Raw genomic sequence first — 25,295 nt, forward strand, 5'->3', positions numbered from 1 at the left:
CGCAGCTATTGCTCTGGTGGAGGTAGGACTGAGTCCTCACAGCGTGTGTGTAGGCCTTACACGGACTTGGTTGTATGTTTGTGTGTGTGTATATATGTGTGTCTGTGTGTGTGACTACGTACATAAGACAATGTTTAGGTAACTAGTTGTATTGTCCAGTCATTGTCCATTGGCCTGTGTTGAAACAGTACCATGTCTGTTGACTCTGCGTCTGTCTGTCTGTCAGTCAGTTTGTCCATCTGTCGGTCTGACTGCAGTCCCTGTGTGTGTGTCCCCGTGTGTGTGTGAGACTGGGTCCTGATCTATTTGATCATTCTGCGCAGATGAAAGCCTGCGATTCCTGTTTGCCTCTGTGACTTGTAATTACCTCGGTGCTAATTGCCTCTAACGGCTGCCATGTTGAGTCGATAAGGAGGAGACAAGGGCTTCAAAGAGACCCAGCCCACAGGGGGGAACAATAGGCAGGAACAAGGCCTCCCGCCCTGAGAAGACAACCATCCTCATCCTCCCTCCCTCCTTCTCTCTCTCCGTCCCTCCCTCTTTCTCTCCGCTCGCTCGCTCCACCTTTCTCTGTCTCTCTCTCTATGACCTGCTCATTTGTTTTTCATGTAAAGAAGTGGAAACGTTTCAGACTTTCTGTGTGTGAGTGTGTGAGATACATTTCCTGTGAGTGCATGTGTCTGTGTGTTTGTGTGTTGTTGCATGCTTGTATGTGTGTGTGTGTGTGTGTGTGTGACACCTTTAATAAAGTCATCTCTTCTTCTGTGTTTACAGTACGACAGTGAGACCATGTACCTGGGTATGCAGGAGGCGGGCCTAGACTTCATGCCAGCCAATCAGGTGGGTTTGTGTGGGCCCTGTGATGTGTTGTCCGGTAGTAATCGATCGTATTTCAACCAACCGCATCTCACAGAGCCAGAGCCACTGGTGATACCAACACTCAGTCCATTATGACACGGCAGCAGAATGTTACCTCCTGTTTGTGCCCAGCACATCAAACTCCAAATGGCTGCACTTCTACGCTGTGTGTGTGTTTGTGTGGAGGGGGGGTATGTGTGTGTCTGTGCGTGAAGTGTGTGTGTACCTGTATGGTGCATGTGAGTGTGCGACTGTGTGTTGATATGGCGCATGTGCGTGTGGTGCATGTGTGTGGGTGGGTGTGTATGATGTTTTGTGTGTGTGTGTGTGTATGGGGGGGGTGTATGGCATGTGTGTGTGTGATACATGTGCACCAGCAGGTTGTGTGTCGAGCGCACCAGTGATCTAAAGGCAGTCTGCTATGAGGTGTGTGTGGAACAGTGTGAGGCAACATCATGCAATATTAACAAGCGTGTGTGTGTGTTCTTCTGTAAACTCTGTCACCACAGGAAGAGCTCCTGCTATCTCCTTACATGCTACACCGCCGGCCAATTACAACCACATTAGGCTGCTCTCACAACAGGCGGCCGCGAGACACGAGACAATGCCTTTTCCTGATCCATAATCAACAAGAACGCTAAGAGTCTTTTTACAGGTGCCGTTTGCACCAAGCCGCACATTTACATTTAGTCATTTAGCAGACGCTCTTATCTAGAGCGACTTACAGTAAAGTACAGGGACATTCTCCCCGAGGCAAGTAGGGTGAAGTGCCTTGCCCAAAGACACAACGTCATTTGTCACGGCCAGGAATCGAACCGGCAACCTTCAGATTAATAGCCCAACTCTCTAACCGCTCGGCCATCTGAGCCCGACACAGCGTAGAAGTTTAGGAAGCGGACCTGAGTGACACCACCGAAGCACGCAGTGTCCGTGGAGATCTATCGTTATGGTAACTTCCGAGGGTTTGGGAAGCTTCTAGGTTAGATAGCGTTCTAGTCTGGAACTCTCGCCGCACACGCTGCAGCTAACAGGCGCGGCCCAGGTTGTAAGAAATGCTCTTAACTAACTCTCCTGTCTGTGGGATTTCACCATTAATTGTAATTAGGTCTGTTTTCTCATGGATTAATGAAAAGGGGTGATGCATTAATTAATCCGTCAATTCTGTCTGAACTGTAGATACCCAGTGGGACAGATTATGTGCTCATTGAGTTAAATGACTGTTGAGTCATTTTTCAACAATACACTCCAAAATCTCTTATTTTCTTGAGGACAAGGACTATATTTAAAAATGTTGCTATAATCAGACTGGGGAATATATATGTCTAACAGTTCACGAATAGTCATCATGTCGTTGAATCTAGAATGGCAGTTTGAGGTTTAAGTTAGGTAAACCTAGCAAATGAGTGGTTAGTATTAAGTAATCTAAGTCATTATATCTAGTTGTGTGTTCCAACATCACAAAACAAAAGGGCATTCTTGAGACCGTGGATGAAATCACATTTCGCTAGAAAACAAAACTTAGTTTGTGGTTGCAGAGAGAATATTGGTTCAGGGGACTGTGGAAGGACAGCCAGCAGTTTCCGTGGTGACACATAACAATAACAGAACATGTAGATTCAGAGCGAATAACACCTTCAAAGCCAATCACGCCGTGCAGAATATAGATTTAAAAAAAGTCCCTTCCCAAAGCCTTCCTTGTCTACCCTGTATTCTTAGGTAAGGTGTTCATATTAGAAACTCACTTCTAACCTCATAATCATTCCACCAAAATCTGCTTGTGTGTCAGTTGGTGAGAATATTAGTCATGTGTTAGCAATACTTGCCTACCATGGCCTTAATGGTCATGAGGACCACATCATTATCTTTGATGATTTCAATCATCAACGATGTTTAAATATTTATACATAGACACTTCTTTTTATTAAAACAGTGTTTCCAAATGTTACAAATATACATTAGTCATTTATAAATGGTGGATCTGGAGGTTTGGTATTTAACATTTATTCATTTAGCAGACGCTTTTATCCAAAGCGACTTCCAAGAGAGAGCTTTACAAAGTGCATAGGTCACTGATAATAACAACAAGATAGCCCCAAAGCATTGTGGGCAGCCAAAACATGAAGTACACATTGTGAACAACCAAAAAATTAGTGCCAAAGGGAAAAACCAAAAGAGCATGCAGTTAAGCAAGTTACAATTAAACAACAAGAATCTCTAAGTGCATGTGTACCTGTAGAAAAGCAAGCAACAAAAAATAGAATATTTCGCAGCGAATACAACAGTTTAAATCAGTTACCACTAACCAACAAGAGCAACAAGTCTCTAAGCAAGAGTCATTGTGATCCTTGAAAGAAACTAGCATTGGGTTCAGCAAACCATTCCTAAGTACCGCTGTACTCCCGGAACAAGTGCGTATAAGAATACTTTAGCTAACGCTTCCTAATCAGCTTCAGGTTTAGCAGTGAGGGATTATATATGGTTCCGTATTATACATATACATATATATATATGTGTATACGAACCCAGATGTGAACATAGTTAACCCGTAGGGACCTCTTGGTAGGAAGGAGGCAGCATGAATAAATTATATTCAGGTTATGTATTATTAATTCAGATGCATGGTATAGGGAGGATAGTCAGGGCCGTATGGGAAATGTTTCTACACTGCAGCGTAGCTGCCTGTGGTCGATGGCTTGTCTGCAGTACATATTTCCTTTCATGTGGTTTATATTGCATGTGCAGCATCTATGGATATGATGGATGCTCTGCTACTGGCTGTTGTCCCTGCCTTTCTGAGTGGGTCTCACTCCTGCTTGTTCAGTTGGAAGTAAAGTAAGGTATTATAGACACGGTGTATGTTTATACTATCTACGGGTCCCTGTCACTTCCCTATGAAAAGTGAGAGTGTGTGTGTGTGCGCGCGTGTGTGTGCGTGTGTGCGCGTGTGTGTATGCACAGTATATGCAATATTTAACTGTACAACATTGAGAACATATTTAACGCATGTATACTGAATCTTTAAAACGGTTACAGTAATTTCAGACTATGTTAGTATTTGCTCCGTATGAAGTCCCCTCCTTCTATGCCTTGCTGACGGCATGCTAAACCGAACCCTTCACAAGTTTGTGAAAAACATAATGTATGTTCCATAATGTAATCCAATTTTTTACTGCTTTCCTACAGGTACACTTGCACTTAGAGATTCATGTTGTGTAATTGTAACTTGCTTAACTGCATGCTCTTATGGTTTCTTCCCTTTAGCACTTATTTTTTGGTTGTTCACAATGTGAACTTCTTGTTTTTGGCTACCCGCAATGCTTTGGGGCTATCTTGTTGTTATTATCAGTGACCTATGCACTTTGTAAAGCTCTCTCTTGGAAGTCGCTTTGGATAAAAATGTCTGCTAAATGAATAAATGTAAATGTAAATGTTCATATACAGTATATACATATACAATTTGTACTGAAGAAGTGAGATTAAAAACAACTAAATAGTATTGTATATATATTATCTTACTATATAACTGTAAATACTCTGGGAGTTTTCCATCATCCTCGGAGGTATGATAGCTCTGATGGTCGTCAATGCCGGCTCCATGGAGTCGCTATGTGTCTTTGTCCTTCTGCCCTCCTGTGACCCTTGACCTTGTGCTAACTCCTGACCTCTTGTCTCCCCCATGGGCAGTTCCGCGTGCCACCCAGCCCCCACCAATCCCAGCAGAGCGCACCCAGCCCCCACCAATCCCAGCAGAGCGCCAAGCAGACAGGCCCCGCCTCCTGGAGAAGAGATGGCCCCCCTTCTCACCACGACGGCCACAGGCTGCACTGGGTAAACACACACACACACATACGGCTGTTTTAACACACCCACACACACACATACAGATGGATGTGTAAATACACACACGGATGTGTAAACACACACACACAGATATTTGAACATACGAATGCATACACAGACACACACACGGACACAAAGACAGTGATACACCGTAACACAACTCACGCACACACACACAGACTCACTCAAACACACAGATGCGCACACACCTACACAATATCCTTTGGAATCAGGTAATTCCCTTTATTGTCGGAAACTGTAGAAAACCATGTCAACAATTAACATTAACATATGAGCGGGTGTTTCTTTAACTCCATAGTTCTCATGTTTACGATGTTGATCTGAACATCAGATGGGTACTTTCATAGCTCACCTATTTTAGGATTGCGTTTAATATACAATTTATTCTCTCGTGTTTGAAACACTTTATGAACGGATTACTGCTTGAAAACAAACCAAACTGAAGTTGTGGGAAAGTCGCCAGTTGGGCGAGTCCCCGGGTTGGCGGAGGCGGGGTCAGGGCGAGGCCAGAAGAGGAAGATTTCTGAAGAAACGAAACACGGATTTTAGACAAAATTATTAATCATAGAGATTCTGAGTAGGCAGTGTTAAAGCTTGAACAGGCCATGGTTGGAGGGTGTTCCCCCACTCCCCCCCCCCCCCCCAACACTTCCAACCCTCCAATCCCCCGCCCTTTCACATATTATATCTGACAGCATTATTCAGGCATGATGGGAGGGAATTGAAATTGAAATGATTTTTTCAATGTTTTATTATATATATTTTTTTATCTCACCAGTCCAATTTGAATTTCGAATCTTATTTTGAATCTTGGTTGTCTGTTGGAGGGCGTTGGTTAAACTAACTGTCGTTTGGTTTCAAACTGAAGCGTCTGTTTTTAAAACATCAACGAGACAAATGTGTCTCTCTGGTTACATAGGATGTTGATCTGAGGGGTTGCTGGGTGACGTGACCACAGGTGTGTAAATTCAATAGAATCTCTTTATTTTCCACGAGGAACTTCATTAAACAAATAGCAGTGCAAATAGATCGCACATTCGGATCAAGACAGACACAATCAAACACAGTTTTGGAGTTGCAGTCTCAGTAACTGTCGTTGCTATGCTGTGCCTGACAAAACAGAGAGGAGGGGGTTGTGGTCGGATGAAGGGAGGACAATAGAAAAGAGAGTAGAAACAATAGAGTGATAAACACCCGAGGCATGAAAGGAGAGAATGATCAATCTCAACGTGTTCTTTCTTTCTTTCTCTTTTTTATTTGTTTCTTTTCCTAGAGCTTTGTACAGGAAGTAGCAGTTACATAACAGTCATATTTGTTGATGTTATGTAATTCTCATTGGTTCATTTCCATACAGTCTCAAATGAAACATTCAGACAACCTTGAATTTCCCATAAGATGTCAGATAAATAGCCTTGTTCACTTTTTTCCTTGCAAATTGTTTTGGTAAAAAAACTGAAAATCTCCACTGCATTTAGAGAAAATAAGTGTTTATAGTGGAGTATACTGTGCTATACAGTACCAGAGTACACTATACTGGAGTATTCTGTGATTATCTATACTAAACTGAATTATACTATACTGCTGTATACTAGTAAACTACAGAGTATGCTATTCTGCTGTATATTAGTATCCTACAGAGTATTACTATTCTGCTGAATACTAGTATACTACAAAGTATACTATACTTGCATATCAACAGACCATTCCCAGTTGTTTGTTTTTGTTTAGCTCCTGACAGAAAAAGCGTTCCTCAACTCAAACCTTTACAGTATGGGTTGTGCCAACACATCTCCCTCCAACCAACAGAGACATCTGCTCAAGAAAACACAATCAAATATGCTAATGTGTGAAAAACGTTGGCTTTTAGAGAGTAGAGAAGGAGGAAGCTCATTACAACGATTATGGCTCTCTTTATAAGAACAGTTGGGCTGGTATTTCTGGAGAGTTAGAGGTGGGGGTGGAGGGGGGATGGAGAGAGAAAAAGAGAGATGGAGGAAGAGAGAGAGAGAAATGGAGGAAGAGAGAGAGAGAGATGGAGGAAGAGAGAGAGAGAGAGACTTGGAACTGATCCTGAACCTAATTGCCTTTACTTGGCTTTCTGTCAGCTTCATTTTGTTTTCGGCAAATAAAAGAGCTAAATTAGTGGTAATGGAAATGTGTGAGGATGAAAAAAAAGGAGGAGAAGGAGGAGGAGGAAAGGGAAAAGGAGGAAGAGGAGGAGGAGGAAAAACAAAAGAAATAGTCCTTTCCGGTGGAGAAAATATGATCAAGATGCTTGATTTGAAGTTGCATCTTAGCAGGATGTGATTTGTTTGTTTGTCTCCTTCGGTGTAAACTTAGTAGTTCATGTGGCCAATTAATGTTTCTACCTCATTTGAAACTACTAGTATTTCAGAGCTGTATGTATGTGTTTATGTGTGTGTGTGTATGGTACCACAGTTTGTGTGTGTTTGCGTGTGTGTGCGACCTTACTCCCTATTTACTGCTGATTGGGACAGAATGTATGCAGGGTACAGAAGTGTTTACAGAATAATTCATGATTAAACTCAGATTTGTACTGGCTTTCATCTCACTGTCTTCTCCATATTTATCTGTGAATAAACAGGGGTAGCAGGGGGGAGGTGGGAGAGAGAGGCAGCGATAAAGAGAGATAGATAGAAAGAGAGGTGGAGGGAGAGAGAAGTGGAGATGAATGGGTAGAGATAAAACAAGAGAGGGTGTGAGAGAGAGGGAGGGAATTACAGAAAGGCAAGGAGAGAGAGAGACAATGAAAGAGAGAAAGGGAGAGAGTGAAAGAGAGAGGGAGAGAGTGAAAGAGAGAGAGGGAGAGAGTGAAAGAGAGAGATATGGAGAGTGAAAGAGAGAGATGGGGAGAGAGAGAGGGAGAGAAGGAGAAGAAGTTTGACGACAGATCATCCTGAACAACCAAGTGGAACTGGCTGTCAGCCTCCATAAAAGAACTCTTGTTACAGTTTAATGAGAGGCTTTGAACATTTACATACATGTCTCTACCTTCCTCCAACCCTCCTATTCATTTCAACCTGTGAATAATTTACCAACACGATCAGATTCACTCACTCATTCCTGTTTACAAGTAAGATGAGCTTATATGTATTTGATATAGAGGGGATGAATTTTGCATGAGTGTGAATAATCTAATGATGTATAGCTTTGTATAAATAGTAATGAATAGTTATTGTTCATATGGGAGAGATCAGAGCCAGTGCTCAGGGCCAGGGAAGGGTGTTCAGTCTAATGAGGTAGCTGTTACTCACAATGTGTTCTACTGCTTTAGTCTGATGGAGACACAGTGTAGGAGAAAACACCTGAAAGAGAGAGTGGGAGAGACAGAGAGAGAGAAAGGGAGAGAGTGAAACAGACGGAGGGATTGAGAGTAATAGCCAAAAGGAAAGAGAGAGATGGAGAGAGATGGAGAGAGAGAGAGAGAGAGAGAGAGAGAGAGAGAGAGAGAGAGAGAGAGAGAGAAAAAGGTAAGGAGCTGGAGTGTTTGATTAGATCTGAAGAGAGAGGGCACATTCAGCTGCTTTTTCTGGAGGTCGATATTCAGGATAATATTGGCCAGTTTTTATGCTCATACGTTATAATGTTATGTAAAAAATCGAATATTAAATGTTATTTTTCCGCTCTCACTGTCTCTTCTTATCTCTCTCCCCCTGTTGGTGCCCCCCCCCCCCCTTCTCTCTCTTTTCTATCCCCCTTAGTCCTACCCTGGCTTGGGAGATGAGGACTTCAACATCCCCCCCATCACTCCCCCCACCATCCCCGAACACATGCTGCACCCTCACCTACCAGAGTCTGAGTCTGGGACATACCACCCGCTGGCCTCCCAGAGCGGCATGCACCCCTTCCACCTGCAGGGAATGGACCTGCCCGGAGTCAACGGCTCCAGCATGATGAGCCAAGATGGCGGCCTGCTGAGCCAAGATGGAGGCATGATGTCCAGCACCCTGTCTGTGGTGAGTGTAGGCTCCAGTCTCTCCACAGTTAGTCAGAGCGATGACCTGGGGCTTACTCAGTGGGTTGAGTACGTTTATTCCCCCCCCCCCCCAGGAGATTTCACAGCAAACCGAGAACCTTGGTCTGAAACCTGACATTGACATTCTGATATTCTATGTGGGTGGTGGGTTTCTCGCTGTTCCAATAGCACAGAAATGAAACTTAAACTTTAGATTTTGCCGATCTGCGAGAACAGGATTCTGAAACTAGGGGGGTCTGTGTCCTGGCTTGCGTGTGTTTGTCTGTATTGTGACTAATAGCGGTTAACCATTGTGTCTCAGAGATAGAGATTTATCCTGTTCTAGTCATACTGAAACTTGTCACCTCTCTCTCTCTCTCCCTCTGTCTCCCTCTCTCCATCTCTCTCTCCGTCCTCCTCTGTGAGAGCAGATGAACCAACACTGTATTAGGTGTCAACAGCACCCTGGCTTTCTGACGCTGTGTATTTGTATCAATAATTTTCCATCGAGAACAGCCACTGCTGTTTGAATGTCTTTTTTTTTTCTTGCAACCAGACCCTGGATAACAGCAACTCTCTTAGCCGATTCCTTTAAAGATTTTAAAGACCATCACACACGGTCTGTGCCTGGATCCCAGACTACTCGTTTGGGATTGGTTAAGGGTTTAGATTATCTCTCTCTCTATATATATATATATATTAATATATATTTCTATCGCTTTCTTTCTCTCTGACTCTCTCCTGCTCTCGTTCTCCTCTGTTTTTCTCCCACTCTCTATTTCTCTCCCTGTCTTTTCCTCTCTCAATCTATCTATCTCTCCCTTTCTCTCCCTCTCTCTCTCCTTCACTCTGTGTTATACCTATTTTAGGATTAAGGCATACAGTAACTAAGGTTACTCTCAGACCACGGTTGTTTGAAGCCAAAGGAGAGAGAGCTGGAGAGATATTCCACTTTCCCCAGACTGACAAAGGCCATTCTGTTCTCATCCCACAACCTCTCCGAGTGGCTATGAATTATGGTTGCCAGGCAACCGGGCCTGGGCCAAGATATGGTTGCCGCGGTTAGAGAAAAGAGAGTGAGAGAAAGAACGAGAAAAAGAGAGTGAGATACAGTGAGAGAGAGAGGTAAGAGAATGAAATAAATAAAGATGAAGAGAAAGAGAGAGAGAGATAGAGAGAAAGAAAGAGGGAGGTAGAGGGAGAGAATGAGAGAGAGAGAGAGAGAGAGAGAGAGAGAGAGAGAGAGAGAGAGAGAGAGAGAGAGGGAATGAGACAGAGAGAGAATGAAAGAGAGAGACTGTTTCTACATTTTATTGGTTGTTTTTCTTACTGAGCTATCTGACTAACTGCCAGAAGGACACCAGGCCTGCCACACTGTCAGTCTCCCAGTCGGGGTTTCTACCACAGACACTGCAGAACCTACACAGGCTAATAGCCGAGCAGAATTGGATTAACAGTGTCATCCTTTCCTTCAGAAAGGGGCTGACGTGAGTGGAGTGATTCTGAGCGTTTCCACTCAGTTTCCGACAAGTTCCGTGTCCCCGACCACGCCCGTGCGAACGTTCCGGGGTGTCTCGGAGGTGGTTGAAATGTGGGGTGATGTTCTGACCCAGTGAGTCGCTACGGAAACTTACAAACCGCCACGTCTGCTGCTAGGGGCGGGATCTGTTCTCCGTGGTTACCGCAGTTAGCGGATGTTAGCCGGTTAGTGGAGGTTAGTGGAGGTTAGCCAGTTAGCAGATCTGAGGCTTAATCTGCACCTTAGTTAGCTGGCCGAGCTAAAAGGCTGGTCAGCCTAGGCATCATCAAACCTGTTCCTGTAGAGTTTCCCTCATCTTGTTATTTAACTGAAATTAATGAATTGTATTAATTAAATAATCTGAATGAGGAGATTTAGATTAGGGTTGACAAGGTACTACATTAGGGTCACACAGGTGCAGGGTTAACTGGTGTTTAAAGGGTTAATTATGTGTTAGCTGGCGTCTCTCAGTGTTTGTGTGTGTGTGTGTGTGTGTGGTGGGCGGCGGTGGTCACAGCAGACTAGATTGTAAAGCAGCTCGTCTGTTCTCCTGCCCAGGTGATGCCTCACCTGTCGGGGTGGGGGGAGGGTGTGTGTGTTTGTGGTCTGTGTGTGTTTGTGTTGGGGGTGAGGACAATAGGAGGCGTGAGGGGGGTCAATAGAGGCACCTGTCGAGCCACGCGGTGTCAGGTGACCTGGTGAGGCTGGGTGAGGTGTCCCCCTGGGGAGAGGATCAATCAGACCCACCATCTGGGCTTCCAGGGAAACTACTGGACCTGAGATATACCTGTCACCTGGTAGATATACCTATCACCTGGTAGATATACCTGTCACCTGGTAGATATACCTGTCACCTGGTAGATATACCTATCACCTGGTAGATATACCTGTCACCTGGTAGATATACCTGTCACCTGGTAGATATACCTGTCGCCTGGGATTGAACATGTCTGAGATTATACCTTTCTAAATTTGTCTAGAAAATTACTAGATGGTCACTGTTAGGTCTAAACTCTTTCTCATCTCCAAACATCTGTTGGGCTTTGAGTGAGAGTGTGAGAGGGTAGGGAGGAGTTAGTCAAATAATTCATGGGTAGATTATGTTTCTTCTAATACTGAGACTTATTTGAATATTGTTTTCATGAACAGATGCAGCAGATGGTAAACTCCAGGTACACCAGCAACCAGCAGTCAATGGAGGCCCTGAGACCCAGGAACCAATCAGGTATGGGGCAGCAGACTCAGCTGACCACCATAAACCAATCACAGCTCGGACTGAGCGGGAACACCCACAATTCCCCCTCTCCTCCAGGAAGCAAGTCGGCCACGCCCTCTCCCTCCAGCTCTGTGCACGAGGATGATAACGACGAGTCAGTAAAGGTGAGGGGATGAGGTTCCTCTCACAGGCTATTTCTGTCTCTCTCACACACACACTTTGTCTCTCTGTCACGCACACACACACACTATGTGTCTTTAACTATCACACACGCACACACACACACTCTCTATCTTGCTCTCTATGGAACAGACTTCCACTTCCAGGGTTAAACCACATGCTACATAGCTACACCAAAGACTATATATCTACCCCATGGCTATATAGCTGAAACATGGCTATATAGCTGAACCATGGCTATATAGCTGAACATGGCTATATAGCTGAACCATGGCTATATAGCTGAACCATGGCTATATAGCTGAACCATGGCTATATACACCATAGGCTGTAACTGCTCACTCCCACGCCTGGAGAGTCAGAACAGTGTTAATATTTGATGCTACTGTACCTATATGGTACAAGTTATGTTTTATTCAGGCCAGCATCAAGTCTAATGTGGTCAACAGCTCTGATGTGTGCTGCACAATTCTGCAGTGTTTGTCGACACTGTGAACAATAAAGTTACTAAAATAGGATTCGACTGCATGCTTTTCTGTGGTAGTGCTCAGAAGATGGCTTCCTCTCTCCCTCACTCTCACACACACTTTCTCTCACACACACTTTCTCTTTCTCTCTCTTATCATTCTCTTCTTTCATTTTCTCTTCTGTACATCTTTTCCTCCCTCCCGTAATTTCTCTCTACCTCTCCTCTTCTCTCCATCTCCAGCCTCTTTATCTCCTTGTTTCTCTAGCTCTCCCCTCCTCCTCTCCTCTCCTCCTCTCTCCTCCTCACTCTACATTTCCTCTGTTTACCTCTCCCCTCCTCCTCTCTCTACATCTCCTCCTTCTCCATCTCCTCGTTTCTCTAGCTCTCCCCTCCTCTCTCCTCTCTCTACATCTCATCTCTCTACATTTCCTCTCTCTACCTCTCCCCTCCTCCTCTCTCTACCTCTCTCTACATCTTCTCTCTCTACCTCTCCGTTCTCCTCCTTTCCATCTCCTCTCTCTACATTTCCTCTCTCTACCTCTCCTCTCTCTTCATCTCCTCCTCTCTCTACCCTCTCCTCCTCTCTCTACGGCTCCTCCTCTCTCTACCTCTCCCCTCCTCCTCTCTCTACCTCTCTCTACATCTTCTCTCTCTACCTCTCCTTTCTCCCCCTCTCCATCTCCTCTCTCTACATTTCCTCTCTCTACCTCTCCTCTCCTCCTCTCTCTACATCTCCTCCTCTCTCTACCCTCTCCTCCTCTCTCTACATCTCCTCCTCTCCCCTCCTCATCTCTCTACCTCTCTCTACATTTCCTCTCTCTACCTCTCCTCTCTCTACGTCTCCTCCTCTCTCTACGTCTCCTCCTCTCTCTTCATCTCCTCCTCTCTCTCCCCTCTCCTCCTCTCTCTACATCTCCTCCTCTCTCTCCCCTCTCCTCCTCTCTCCCCTCTCCTCCTCTCTCTCCCCTCTCCTCCTCTCCCCTCTCCTCCTCTCTCTCCCCTCTCCTCCTCTCTACATCTCCTTGTCTCTCCACCTCTCCCCTCCTCCTGCTCTCTTCAGCATCTCACCCTGTTTTCTTCTCTGGTCCTCCAGCAGGCTGAGAAGAGACCAGCGGTGGAGGCCCCCAAGCCCAAACCCAAGACTCCCAAGAAGAAGAAGAAGAAGGACCCTAACGAGCCTCAGAAGCCTGTGTCGGCCTACGCCCTCTTCTTCAGGGACACGCAGGCGGCCATTAAGGGCCAAAACCCCAACGCCACCTTCGGGGAGGTGTCCAAGATCGTGGCGTCCATGTGGGACGGGCTGGGAGAGGAGCAGAAACAGGTGTGTGTGTGTGTGTGTGTGTGTGTGCAGACACGCAGGTGTGTGTGTGTGTGTGTGTGTGTGTGCAGACATGCAGGTGTGTGTGTGTGAGTGTGTGTGTGCAGACACACAGGTGTGCAGAACCTGTGTGTGTGTGCAGACACACAGATATAGAACACGCACCCCCGGAAAGCATAACGTACCCAACACACACTCCCTCACAGGTCAGAGATTTGATTTACTTGACTTGGAGTTTAACTCTTGACTTGTTTGACCATCACAGGAATACAAGAAGAAAACAGAGACGGCCAAAAAGGAATACCTGAAGCAGCTGGCAGCTTACAGAGCCAGCCTGGTATCCCAGGTAACAACACCACCCTCCCTTAGAGTACGCACATGTAGTCATTTAGCAGACACTCTTATCCAGAGCGACTTACAGTAAGTACAGGGACATTCCCCCCGAGGCAAGTAGGGTGAAGTGCCTTGCCCAAGGACACAACATCATGTGGCACTGCGGGGAATCGATCCCGCAACCTTCTGATTACTAGCCCGACTCCCTCACCGCTCAGCCATCTGACTCCCGGCCATCTGACGCAATCAACACCACCCTCCCTTAGAGACCCCAACATCCCCCGAGATACTTGACTTACGTTGTCTTCTTTATATTTTGTCTCCCCCCCCCGCTCCCCCTCTTCCCCCTTCTCCTCCCCAGCAGAGCTACAGCGAGCCAGGGGAGGTGAAGATGTCCCAGTCCCCCTCCATGTTAGGATCCAAACCCCCCGTCTACCACGGGGCAGGACAGCCTGCGCCGCACCAGCACCCCCACCCCCACTCCCACCCAGGCCTTTACATGAGCCACCCTTACCACCACCCCTCCCACCCCCAGCACCACCCCTCCCACCCCCAGCACCACCCCCATCCCCAGCACCACCAGGCCGGCCTCAGCCCCCACCTTGGCCTCTCCAGGGGGGTGGCTCCCCGGCCCAGTGGACCCCACTCAGGAGGGCTCTCTCTGGGCAACATGGCTGCCGCCTCACCCCCTCCTCTCCAGATTAGTCCTCCCCTCCACAGTCACGCTCACCTGGGGCTGCATCACCAGCAGCAGCACAGTGGACATAGCCTCTCCCTGCACTCTCCTTCTATGGGACAGGTGAGTTAGTTGCTGCACACTTACACCCACCCACACAAATATATACACACGTACACACTCTCACACCATACCTAAAGATACCATCTATGGGACTGGTCTTCTGACACAGACACACACACACCAACAGACACCCTCTCTTTTTGTCTCTCTCTTCCACACACACACACACACATACGTCAGAGGGAAACATATTTCCCATTTTCTCTGGGTAATAAACAAATGTATGAGGGTGAGGATGTGATTTAAGGAGACTTGGTGAGCTGCATTGAGATTGATGAATTCATCAGTGGTGGAGACAAACAGCTGCAACATGCACACACAAACACACACAGGAAATGACAGGGGGGAAGGGTCTCCAGGGAGACAGTGTTAAGTCCCCTCTCTTCTATGATCATCAATTGTGCAGTTCCCTGGTAGAGAGGCGGGCAAGTTAGTACAGGGGCGGAATGATAGAGGGGCAGAATAGAGGGGCAGGTTAGTAGAGGGGCAGTTTAGTAGGGGGGTAGAATGGTAGAGGGGCAAACCTGTGTTGCCTGCGGGGGGTGACAGTGAAAGCCAGTCGCTGGGTCCAGGTAGCAGTTGGCTCCATATCCCAGAGATCCTCTGACTGTTGAACACATCACGTATTCATGCGACGTTGTGAGGAACCTTGTTATTGCCTGAAAAGGAAACTGTCTCTTTTCTCTTTATCTGGTCTCAGCAGGCAGATGAACTGCTGCTGAGGGTCACTCGACCATGTTTTAGGAGAGGGGGAGGAAGGGGTGTGTGTGTGAGAGAGAGAGAGAGAGAGAGAGAGAGAGAGAGAGATAGAGAGAGAGAGAGAGAGAGAGAGAGAGAGAGAGAGAGAGAGGAGGTTTGGTGGGGGTAGTGGTTGAGGTTCCTCTTGACTTAGTTCCACAGGGATTAGAATATGAATTTGTCTGAAGTCCAATTCTAGATGAGTTGTAATCTTCATCCTGTCTGTCTATAGGGTGATGTCGGCGTGTTGAGGAGAGAATAGTTTGACTGCGGTTTCAGGGCGCCACTAAAACCCCACGTTCACGTCGCCCTTTTACAGAGAGTTTTAAATCCAGGAGGGGGAAATAATCCCCTGCTCTCCATTTTGCATATTTCTAGGAGGCTGCAAACAAAACACAAAACAACAGAAGAAGAAAAAACGGTGCTCCAACTTTTCCCTGAAGAAGGAGAGGAGGGGTTAGGGGCACGGGGGAGGGGGGATGGGGGGGGGGAGAGAGAGAGAGAGATACAAAAGGGGCAGATGGGGTCTTTGTGAGGGGGTGAAGGAGAAGAATTTGAGGAACAATAGTTGAATAGGTAAGAGTCGGAGAAGGGGGAGAAGGAACTCAGCCACCTGCTGTCCCCAAGCTTTCACAGAGAGACTCACACACAGCACCCAGATTAACTTCCCTTTCAGTCTCCCCTCTCTCTACCTCTCCCTCTCTCTCGTTCTGTCTCTCACTCTCTCTCTCTACCTCTCCCTCCTATCTCTCTCGTTCTGTCTTTCACTCTCTCTCTCTTTCTGTTTTGGTCTCTTTCCATCTCTCCGTTTCTATTTCTCCCTCTCTCTCTCTCTCTCCCTCTCTTTCTCCCTCTCTCTCGTATTCCTCCTCTGTCTCTCGGAGCAACTATCTCCTTCTCTCTCTCGTTGTCTGCCTGGTTATGATTCTCTCTATCCATCTCTCCTCTCCCCTCACTTTCTATCCATTTCTCCTCTCTCTGCTAATTTTCTGGCGCGTAGACACAAACACTTCTAGGAAAACCATAATCATAAAAAATTTGGCTCCCATCATTACACCCCCCCCCCTGTCCTGTCCTGACAGTCACAGACAGATCTGACTGGATGTGTTGGTTGCAGTCTAACCTCCTCCCCCCCCCCCCCTTCCCCCAGGGGTTCCCTCTGCAGACAGAGTTTCAGAACATGATCAACATGTCTCCCTCTGGAGGTCAGGGCATGTCCCCTCCCATGGAGTATGGCCGAAGCGCCCCGGGACAGCAGCTGGACTGGAACGAGTTCTCCGGTAACGGGTACGTAGGGAATACGCTAGTCTGGATTAACCAGATTATCCCTAATATTGGACTACGCATGTTTAGAGAGAACATATTAATGGCAATTTGTGTTATCAGACCCAGTGCTCTAGAGAGAGTTGGAGTGGAGTTCTAAAGGGGTGGGTTCTAGAACACAGACATGACGGCAGGTTCTAGAATGTGTGCTTTGTTGCTTTTCCTTCCAGAACTCACCAGAGAGACAAACTGCTATTCCTGACCTGATTGGACTTGGAGTCCAGCTCCAGTGACCTCAACCCCAGCTCCTGAGAGGCTCCGGCGTGAACCAGACCATAGCTCGACCTCAACCCCAACTGGTCAAATCGTTGTCTACTCTTTGTGTTAACTGGACCAAGGAGCTGACCACCAACACACACACACATATACACAAACGCACACACAAGCACACACCACCCTGCTTCTACAACTAGGGTCTAGTCAGCACAGCTAGTTTGCCATCCTTGTGCAGATAGTTCCAAAACAACCACAAATATTTATCACGTTTCCCAGAATCACTTTACAAATGTGATGTCACAAAGCCAACATGCTGAAGGTTCCGTTGGAGTTTGATGATGATTATGAGCAGAATTAGCCAGCCTCCTCACACAGGGTGGTTGACCACACAAGCTAACACATAGTCAAATCCCAGATGTTAATTTAGCACTTAAGGGGCCCCTGTTTATATCCCATACTGAGCTAAAGGTGAACCAAAATCACAGATAATCTTTTTCAATTGAACATATGGACTCTCTCGTATCTTATCTCTCTCTCCTTCCCTCTCTCTCTCCCTCCCTCTCTCCCTCCCTCTCTCTCTCTTTCTCCCTCTCTCCCCCCTCCCCTCTGTCCCTCTCTCCCTCTCTCTTTCTCCCCTCTCTCTTTCTCTCTCTCTCTCTCTCTCTCTCTCTCCCTCTCTGCTACTCAACTGCCTTACAGATTGTACAGTGCACCACCCTTCTTTTATAAACTGATGCTCATCCTGTAAATATATCAGTTTGTGTGGCTTCTACCCCCCAAGAGTTTGAATTTTTAAAAAGATAAGCTTTGTCTTAAATGCTGTTTAAGATGAATTGGATCACAAGAGGGAATTTAACCAGATTTAAGAAGGGACATTGATGAACATGGCTATTGAAGTTATTCAGGTTTTCATTTGGCATGATTTTGTCAATACTATGAAATTAATCTGTAAGATAAAGTTGAGCAATTGATGTTCAACTCGAAACTGTGTGCGCACCCTTGAAATAGGTGCTACGAAATGTTTGAAGTTTTGTGAAAAATAGACCAAACAAACAACAGTTTTTTTATTTTGTACAAAACAAAAAAATACATTTTTGTTCGACAGTTGGCATAGTGCTAATCCAGTGCTAGTCCAAATTATTTGAGTGAGGGTGTAGAAAGCGACGTTTATGTCGTTAATGAGGAGCGGGGACAGATTGGCGGCTTCTCGCGCCATAACCCCGACATCTGGCTCGCTCACGCGCCGCTCAGATTGCTGCATCCTTGCGGAGCTTGTTCGTGGTGCGCGGCTGTGCGCGTGCCTATTTATAAAACAATGAGAACTTGTAGGTGTTTTTTTTTTTTTAAGTTGATATGTTTAGATAATGATAATGATGGATGTCACTTTCTCTCTCTGTTCAATTTATTATTTGGCAGAAACGACTCCAGGCAAAAATGTGAAGAATTCTTATCTTATTTTTAGTTTCTGTTTTATTCTAATGTGTTCTAATGAAAATAAAGTAAACCTGCATTTATGTGCAGTAATCACTCCGTTCTCTCTCCTTTCTGACTCATTTTATAGTTGTGTATTTTATCTAGGCCTACATAAAAAATAAATTGTGTGTGTGTGTGTGGGGACACCGATATGATGGTAAACCCTCACCCTGTGCTATGAGTGATGTGTGTGTGTGCGGTGTGACGCAGGGGCGTTTTTAGAGTTTGAAGAGATTAGGGTTTTAGCCCAGACCCACCACACACAATATTACACTTGACCAACATTCGCCCGCATCCGGGATTGAACACACCACCACTGCACTGTCAAGCGCGACCACTACCAGCTACGCCAACAAAAAGCTAGCTGGCTATTGGTGTGTGGTTCGCCTCTAACCGATCAACACCGGCTACATTAGCAAACACATCTTGCACAAACCTGTAGTAGTATCACAAACTCCTCTACAACTGTATTCACCAGCAGTGCAGTCATGATTGCAAAACATGCAAGTAGTATTAGGCCCTACATGTCTGTGTATATAATCGCGTAGCATTGCCGTTATGCTAAATAATAGGAGTGTAATTTTTTTTATTGGAATTGGCTCTAAAGACCCGGGGCTAGTACAATAAGACCAGGCCTAACGACAGCACTGAGGTGTATTTTACATCTGTGCAAGGTGACAGACATTGCAATCCCTGCTCAAACTCCAACAAAGACTATAGTTCCCTCTAGTGGTCAGAGAAGAAATAACTCCTATGTTTATGTATCATGACATGGACTGTGCATAATTGACAGCAAGAAAAAGAGACCCAGCTTCTGAAAACGGATATCCTGGTTTTGAAAAGAGTTTCCAGACTTGTCATATCCTACGACGAGTCCTCTTTTAATGAAACATATAACATATAATGAGCTATTCACTATTGACGCCCGCATGGGCTCCCCGATGTATGAATCTCAGTCTTAAGATGACACAAATATGTTATATATATACTGAAGTTATGTCTCTTTTTAAATCATCGTAATAACACAAACATATGATGTGATGTCATTTTAAAACTTGAAGCCCCTGGTGTTGCATTATCCACTGTCAACCACCAGGTGGCAGCACTAAACCAGAATTAGTCACTGGGAAACGTATCTGAACTTTGCGTCTACGTTGTGTAGGTATTGGCGATTCAGCCAAACCCGTCCACAAAGCCAATTCTAGTAATTTCAAACATGAGTATCTGGACTTCTACTTGAGTGAAGGATGTGTGTACTTCAGCCAAACCTCTGCCGTGAAGATGTCCTGCCAAACGCCCTCTCCCGCTGTCACTCAACCTTTACGTAAATATGCCTGAGGGAGCCATCCTCAACTATAAACAAGAAGAAGGTAAAAACACAGCATGTGCCAAAGTGAACACACTGAAAACAAATGATCTGTGCGATAGCTGGGGAATGTGAAGAGATACATAAAGACTAAAATAGCTTTCGAGGTAATAGCAGTAGCTCCCTGTATGAAAATACAGCTTCAATAAGCCGGGATATGCAGTTTCCAATTCAGTCTTAGGTTCTCATCATCCGGGATGATTCATCCCTGTCATCAGTTTGTGGATGATTGGAGGATGACAGATAAAACCTTGCAGGGTCTTCTGTAGAAAGCAGGGGGATGAGATGAAGGGGGAGGTAGGGAGGGAGAGAGGGAGGGAGGGTAGGGAGGGAGAGAGGGAGGTAGGGAGGGAGAGAGGGAGGGAGGGAGGTAGGTAGGTAGGTAGGGAGGGAGGGAGGGTAGGGAGGGAGGGTAGGGAGGGAGAGAGGGAGGGAGAGAGGGAGGTAGGGAGGGAGAGAGTTTAAGAGAGAGACAAAGAGAGGAGTGAGAAGAAAGTGTGTGAAAAAAGAAAGTCGGAAAGGGGGTGTGTGTGTGAGAGGGGAAGAGAGCGAGAGAGACAGAACGAACAGTAAAGAAAGAGAAGGCTACTGTGTGGTAGCATGATAGATGGCCCTGTAAATGTGATTTCATTTACAAGCAGGGCTCTCTGGAGGACTGTATGTTAACAATCGTCTGTCAGTGTGTGTGTGTATGGGCATGTTGGCGGGTGTCTGTGTGCGTGTGTCTATGAAAAGTGTGTGTGTGTCTGGGTGTGTGTGTGTCTGGGTGTGTGTGTGTGTCTGGGTGTGTGTGTGTGTGTGCGTGTGTGGGTGTGCGTGTATGGGTGTGTGTGTCTGGGTGTGTGTGTGTGTGTGTGTCTGGGTGCCCGCCAGGTCTATACATCACTGACAGTCTGAAGCTGCTCTCATTGAGACCCAGTCTGGTCTAGTTTGCCCTCCTCCACACCAAACACACATGCAGCCAGAGAGTGAAGCACTGTCCTTTATGCGAACATGTGTGTGTGTGTGTTTGTGTGTGCGTGCTGAGGAAGGGCAAAATGTGTGCACAAAGTTCGGAAACGTATTTGTGAGTATGAAAGGTGTGTGTGTTTATACCTGGTGTGTGTATGTAGTAAACACTGCTGTGTGAGCACATTGAATTTGAGTTCTGTTTCCTGTGTGTGTGTGTGTGTGTGTGTGTGTACCACATGTGCCACCCTGTTATGTCAGTCTGGGGCTGGGATATGGATCAGTGCTGTATCTCTCAGCACCTAGGTCTCTCCCACAACTGTGTGTGTGTTTATGCAGTATTTCTCTGTGTGCACATGTGCGTGAATGCCTCGCTTGCTGAATATTTCTCTTTCTCTCATTCACACTCTCTCTCTCTCTCTCTCTCTCTCTCTCTCTCTCTCTCTGTCTCTGTCTCTCTCTCTCTGACAGCTCTGGAGCACAGCTGTCATGGCTGGTGTTCACATGCTACACGTGGGCTCAGGTTCCAGCTGCAGGGGCCTGGGGGCTGGAGAAGACATCAGGACAGACTGGGGTGTACTGGAATACTCCTTCACCTTCCCCTCCTTCTCCTCCTCCTTTATCCATAGATGTTCCTCATCTTGAACTCAGTTTACCCTCTTCTTCCTCCTTCCTCCTTCCTTCTCCACCTCCTCCTCCTACACTTCCTCCTCCTCTTCTTCCTCCTTCCTTTTCCTCCTCTTTTTTTCTCCAGTCCATGGCACGTTCCACGTCCAGAACCCGGCTAACCCAACTAAAACACAGTTTGACTTTGGGCCAACCAAAACTAAACCCCCGTGCCGCCGGTCTACAATCCCGCAGCGTTTGATTCAGGCCACAGCTCCTGCCGCTGACAGCCAACTGACGTGGTTTGCACAACGCAGCCCAGCTCTGGTGCTTGTAATTAGGGAACCTGTCTCCACATAGGCAATTTACAAAAGCACTGTTATTAAAGGACCTCTTTATTTGGTTAGGCCCCAAAATGGCCGCCGAGTAAGGACAGTTTCTTTTCACTGTATCACTCCCAACTGTCAAGGAGACCGCAAATAAAAACAGGAATCTCTAAATTTACATAACAGTTCATGTTTTATTTATCTAGCATATCATTGTATTGCTCTCTCTCTTTCTCTTACACACAACCACACTCACATCAATAACAGCTGCAACATACAGAAACACAAATCACAACATGTTCACAACCAAGCACACAAAAACAACTAGCGAACCGTGACTCTTAAACCTTGGCCCTCTGACCCCAATTGCTCGTTGGAAAAAAACACGATACTGGGCGCACACAGCATTAGGCCTACATGGAATTGTGTTGGTCCTTACACTATTTGAGCCATCCCTTGCGGCACGACCTACGGTAATTGTGCTTAATGACGTTGCGTAGATTTTTTTTTTCCAACACCATGTGCCTAGCTAGTAGAAAGAGTAAAGATACTTTCAAATTATTTATTTTGAACTAACTTTTGCCATGCCCATCGTGAAATAAAATCACTGTGTAATTATGGAAAAAATAATCACAGAGGTTTTTGTTGACCTTGTCCTGGCCATGGAGTTTAAAGCCATGGAACAGAACCTCCTAGAGTTCTGGGTCTTCAGTGTTCTGAATTCTATCTCACTACTCCAAAGAAACTCCATCGATTGAAGGCCTATGATTAAACTAACGGAGCCACATTAAACGGTCATAAATCAGACATGTTAACATGACAACGGTGCATCACAGTGTTTGACATCAGTCAGTCTACTTACGTCGCTGCTGGTGATGGCTCAATCTCTGCTGCAGAGTAGCGTTTGACGTTTACCTGCCCCGCGTGTCTGTCAACAGTCATGGCTGAAGCGAGGGAGGTGATAATACAGGCAACGGTCTGCGGAAAAGATCACCGTAAAGAAGCTTTGGGACGCCGAAATACATGAGGTATGCGTCTCTTCATTTTCCTCTCTTCAGATCGGTTAATGTTTTAAGCAGAACATGTATTTCATTGACTCAAGCACACATGTGAAATACGACTTACTGTATGCAGTGCAAAAGAAAAATACGACCATTTAAATTTCGATGCAATGAGTTTGGAAATTATATTAGAAAAATGTATTCTGGTCACATAGTTAACTTCCAGATCAGACTCATTTTGGCTTTCTTTTTTTTTTCCATTACAATTGTTTAGGCTGTTACCATTAGGCACAGTAGCCTGACGTTGTCATACTCATAATTCTAGTCAGAATATGAGTCTGAGAACTCTCCGTTGGGCTTTGACAAGGAGGCGTGTTTCAAACGATCCTGGAAAACAAATGCCTCTTTGCTCAATTGGATAGATCTACAACCAATCAGAGCAACAGAGTTTAAACAGAAATTAAACTTTTACCGATTCCCGTAGGAAGGACGGCAAAAACATATTTTCCATCGACAAATACCTTGATTGCGTCTCTCTGTTCCTCTTTCAAAATTAATGCGCTGTTGATGTCTTCTAAAACAGACTCGATGGCAGAATCATAACATCCCAGATCTCCAGCGGTAGCCATGTTTGTTCAAAACGAATTCAACTTAAGCGCTCTTTTGTGTCGTGGGTGATTACGTTACTGTTGATCATCTGTCCATCATCGTATAAAGCCCGCCCTGGCAATTTCATTGGTTCGCCCAGATTCTGGTTTTCTGTAGTTGGTCCCCAATACGAGACCCTCCAGACCCAACTTCCCGACCAAATTTTTTTGGGGGCGGGGAGAAGTTGGGCTGGCAGCCAGGCTATAGGCACAGGCCCACATTGCAAGAACACTTTATCTGAATTAAATATTTTCCCATCTTCACCACCAGGTCGTGCTGTCGGATTAATGTGGTTCCTAAAACTCAAGTCATCTAGAAAACTCACAGGAACTGAATCGGTTGGAGAGGTATTGCTCAGACAGATACGCTGAGTCCACAAAACTGACGAAGTATGACCAGAGAACACATGTATTTTTCAGATTCGTAGATACTTCTTGTGTCTGTCTTGTTCACGTTTTTTTTCAGTTAAAAAGCAAACACGTTCACACGGGCCTTTAGCTCTCTTTCTGATTGCGTTACAGACCATAATAGTCATCTGGCAGCAGGGTAGCAGGCCTCAGCAGCACCTGTTTGCTCCATCACTACGGTGGCTGATGAGGCTCACTGATGGTGATCACACACACTGCCAAAGTAAATTCCTTGTCTGTGCAAACTTTCATTGCGAATAAATCCCATTCCGATTCTGATTTCTCCTTCCCCCAGACCTCTCTATATGCGTGTGTGTGGGTGAGGGTATAAGTCTGTCAGGAAATGTTTTGGATCGATGTTATGTAGAAACATAACAATGGATAATGACATGTTTGATTGACAGGTCCGTAGTCGTCCTCTCTGCTGCAGGTGAAATCCCTCCCAGGTTCTGGGTGTGTTTGTTTTAACTGCCTGGTCAGGACCTGGGAATTATGGATCATCGGTGGAGATTGTCAAATAACAGACACACACACATGCATACACACACTTTCACACACACACACACACACACACGGATGCAGATTGGCACAGATGCACGGTCACACACATACATGATGACACGTTTACACACACAGACGCAAACAATCTAACCCCCTATTCCCTCCCCCTCCAACACACACACACACACAAACACACACCCCACCGACCTATACCTACCTGGGTTCTATTTTCATTACCAGGAACAGCCAGTGGGCCTGCTTCCATCAACAGCTAACTGCTGTGAAAACACAGAGCGTGGCCCATGCTCCAACACTGCCTGTATGTCTCTCTAACCTCTCTCCCTCACTGCCTGTCTGTCTCTCTAACCTCTCTCCCTCACTGCCTGTCTGTCTCTCTAACCTCTCTCCCTCACTGCCTGTCTGTCTCATGATATAGGAGCTTCATAAAACGGGGTCCAGAGAGGCCTCCCCCCTCTCTCCCCCCCCCCCCCTGTGCATCTCTTTTTTACTTTGTCAATGTTCCTGACTAGATACAGCTCTGTCTCACAACACCTCTCCCTCTCTCCCCCCCTCTCCCTCTCTCCCCCCCCCCTCTCTCTCTCCCCCCCCCCCTCTCCCTCTCTCTCCATATCTGCCCTCACTAATCTCTATCCCAGTGCGTCTCAGAAAAAAGGAGGAACAGACCGGAGATCATCAAAAAAGAGCGTTAGTTCATTGAAGCTGGAGCCAATGCACTGGGGAGATTTTTCTATTTGTCCGTCCTGAACGAGAGAGAGAGAGAGAGCCAAATGAACGCTGGATACGGCCCTCCTCGACACATGAGGGACCAACCAATCAGCCAAAAGCCGCAGGTCACTTCCTGCTGAAGGGAAGCCCCTGGTTGGTGGGCTGGTTCGACTCAAAGTGTTGAGGTCACACACAGGGTCACCTGCAGGGCAGGTCGGGACATTATGGGGTTGAGATGGATTTTTGTGGGAGGAGGAGGGGGGGGGGGGGGTTGGCGGTAGCGAATCTAATTGTAAAAGCTGTGCTTCGGATTAAAACGGACAGAGAGAGACAGAGAGAGAGACAGACAGAGTCACAGAGTGACAGAGTCAGAGAGAGAGTCAGAGAGAGAAACAGAGAGAGAGACAGAGAAAACAAATAGAGAAATAGAGGGATAGAGGGAGACAGAGAGACAGAGAGAGAAACAGAACAGATTGAGATAGTTAAA

At 46.1% G+C, this 25,295-nt stretch overlaps 1 protein-coding gene across 5 annotated transcripts; it reads left to right on the top strand.

The window, feature by feature from the left end:
- Positions 1 to 679: 679 nt before the first annotated feature.
- tox (thymocyte selection-associated high mobility group box) lies at positions 680 to 18,336 on the top strand. 5 transcript variants are annotated; one of them, XM_047028162.1, is made up of 10 exons: positions 681 to 840; positions 4,543 to 4,686; positions 8,442 to 8,696; positions 11,364 to 11,439; positions 11,527 to 11,594; positions 13,173 to 13,400; positions 13,663 to 13,743; positions 14,092 to 14,529; positions 16,418 to 16,554; positions 16,761 to 18,336. In XM_047028162.1, the coding sequence occupies exons 1-10, from the start codon at positions 703 to 705 to the stop codon at positions 16,795 to 16,797; spliced, it is 1,602 nt and encodes a 533-aa protein (XP_046884118.1). In that variant the 5' UTR covers positions 681 to 702; the 3' UTR covers positions 16,798 to 18,336. The 5 variants fall into 5 exon arrangements, with proteins under 5 accessions (XP_046884116.1, XP_046884118.1, XP_046884114.1 ...); XM_047028160.1 differs by having other exon boundaries at positions 680 to 840; positions 11,364 to 11,594; positions 13,176 to 13,400; positions 14,095 to 14,529; XM_047028158.1 differs by having other exon boundaries at positions 11,364 to 11,594; positions 14,095 to 14,529.
- The last annotated feature ends 6,959 nt before the right edge of the window (positions 18,337 to 25,295 follow it).

Source organism: Hypomesus transpacificus, chromosome 10 (genome assembly GCF_021917145.1).
Source record: "Hypomesus transpacificus isolate Combined female chromosome 10, fHypTra1, whole genome shotgun sequence".
NCBI classification, from domain to species: domain Eukaryota; kingdom Metazoa; phylum Chordata; class Actinopteri; order Osmeriformes; family Osmeridae; genus Hypomesus; species Hypomesus transpacificus.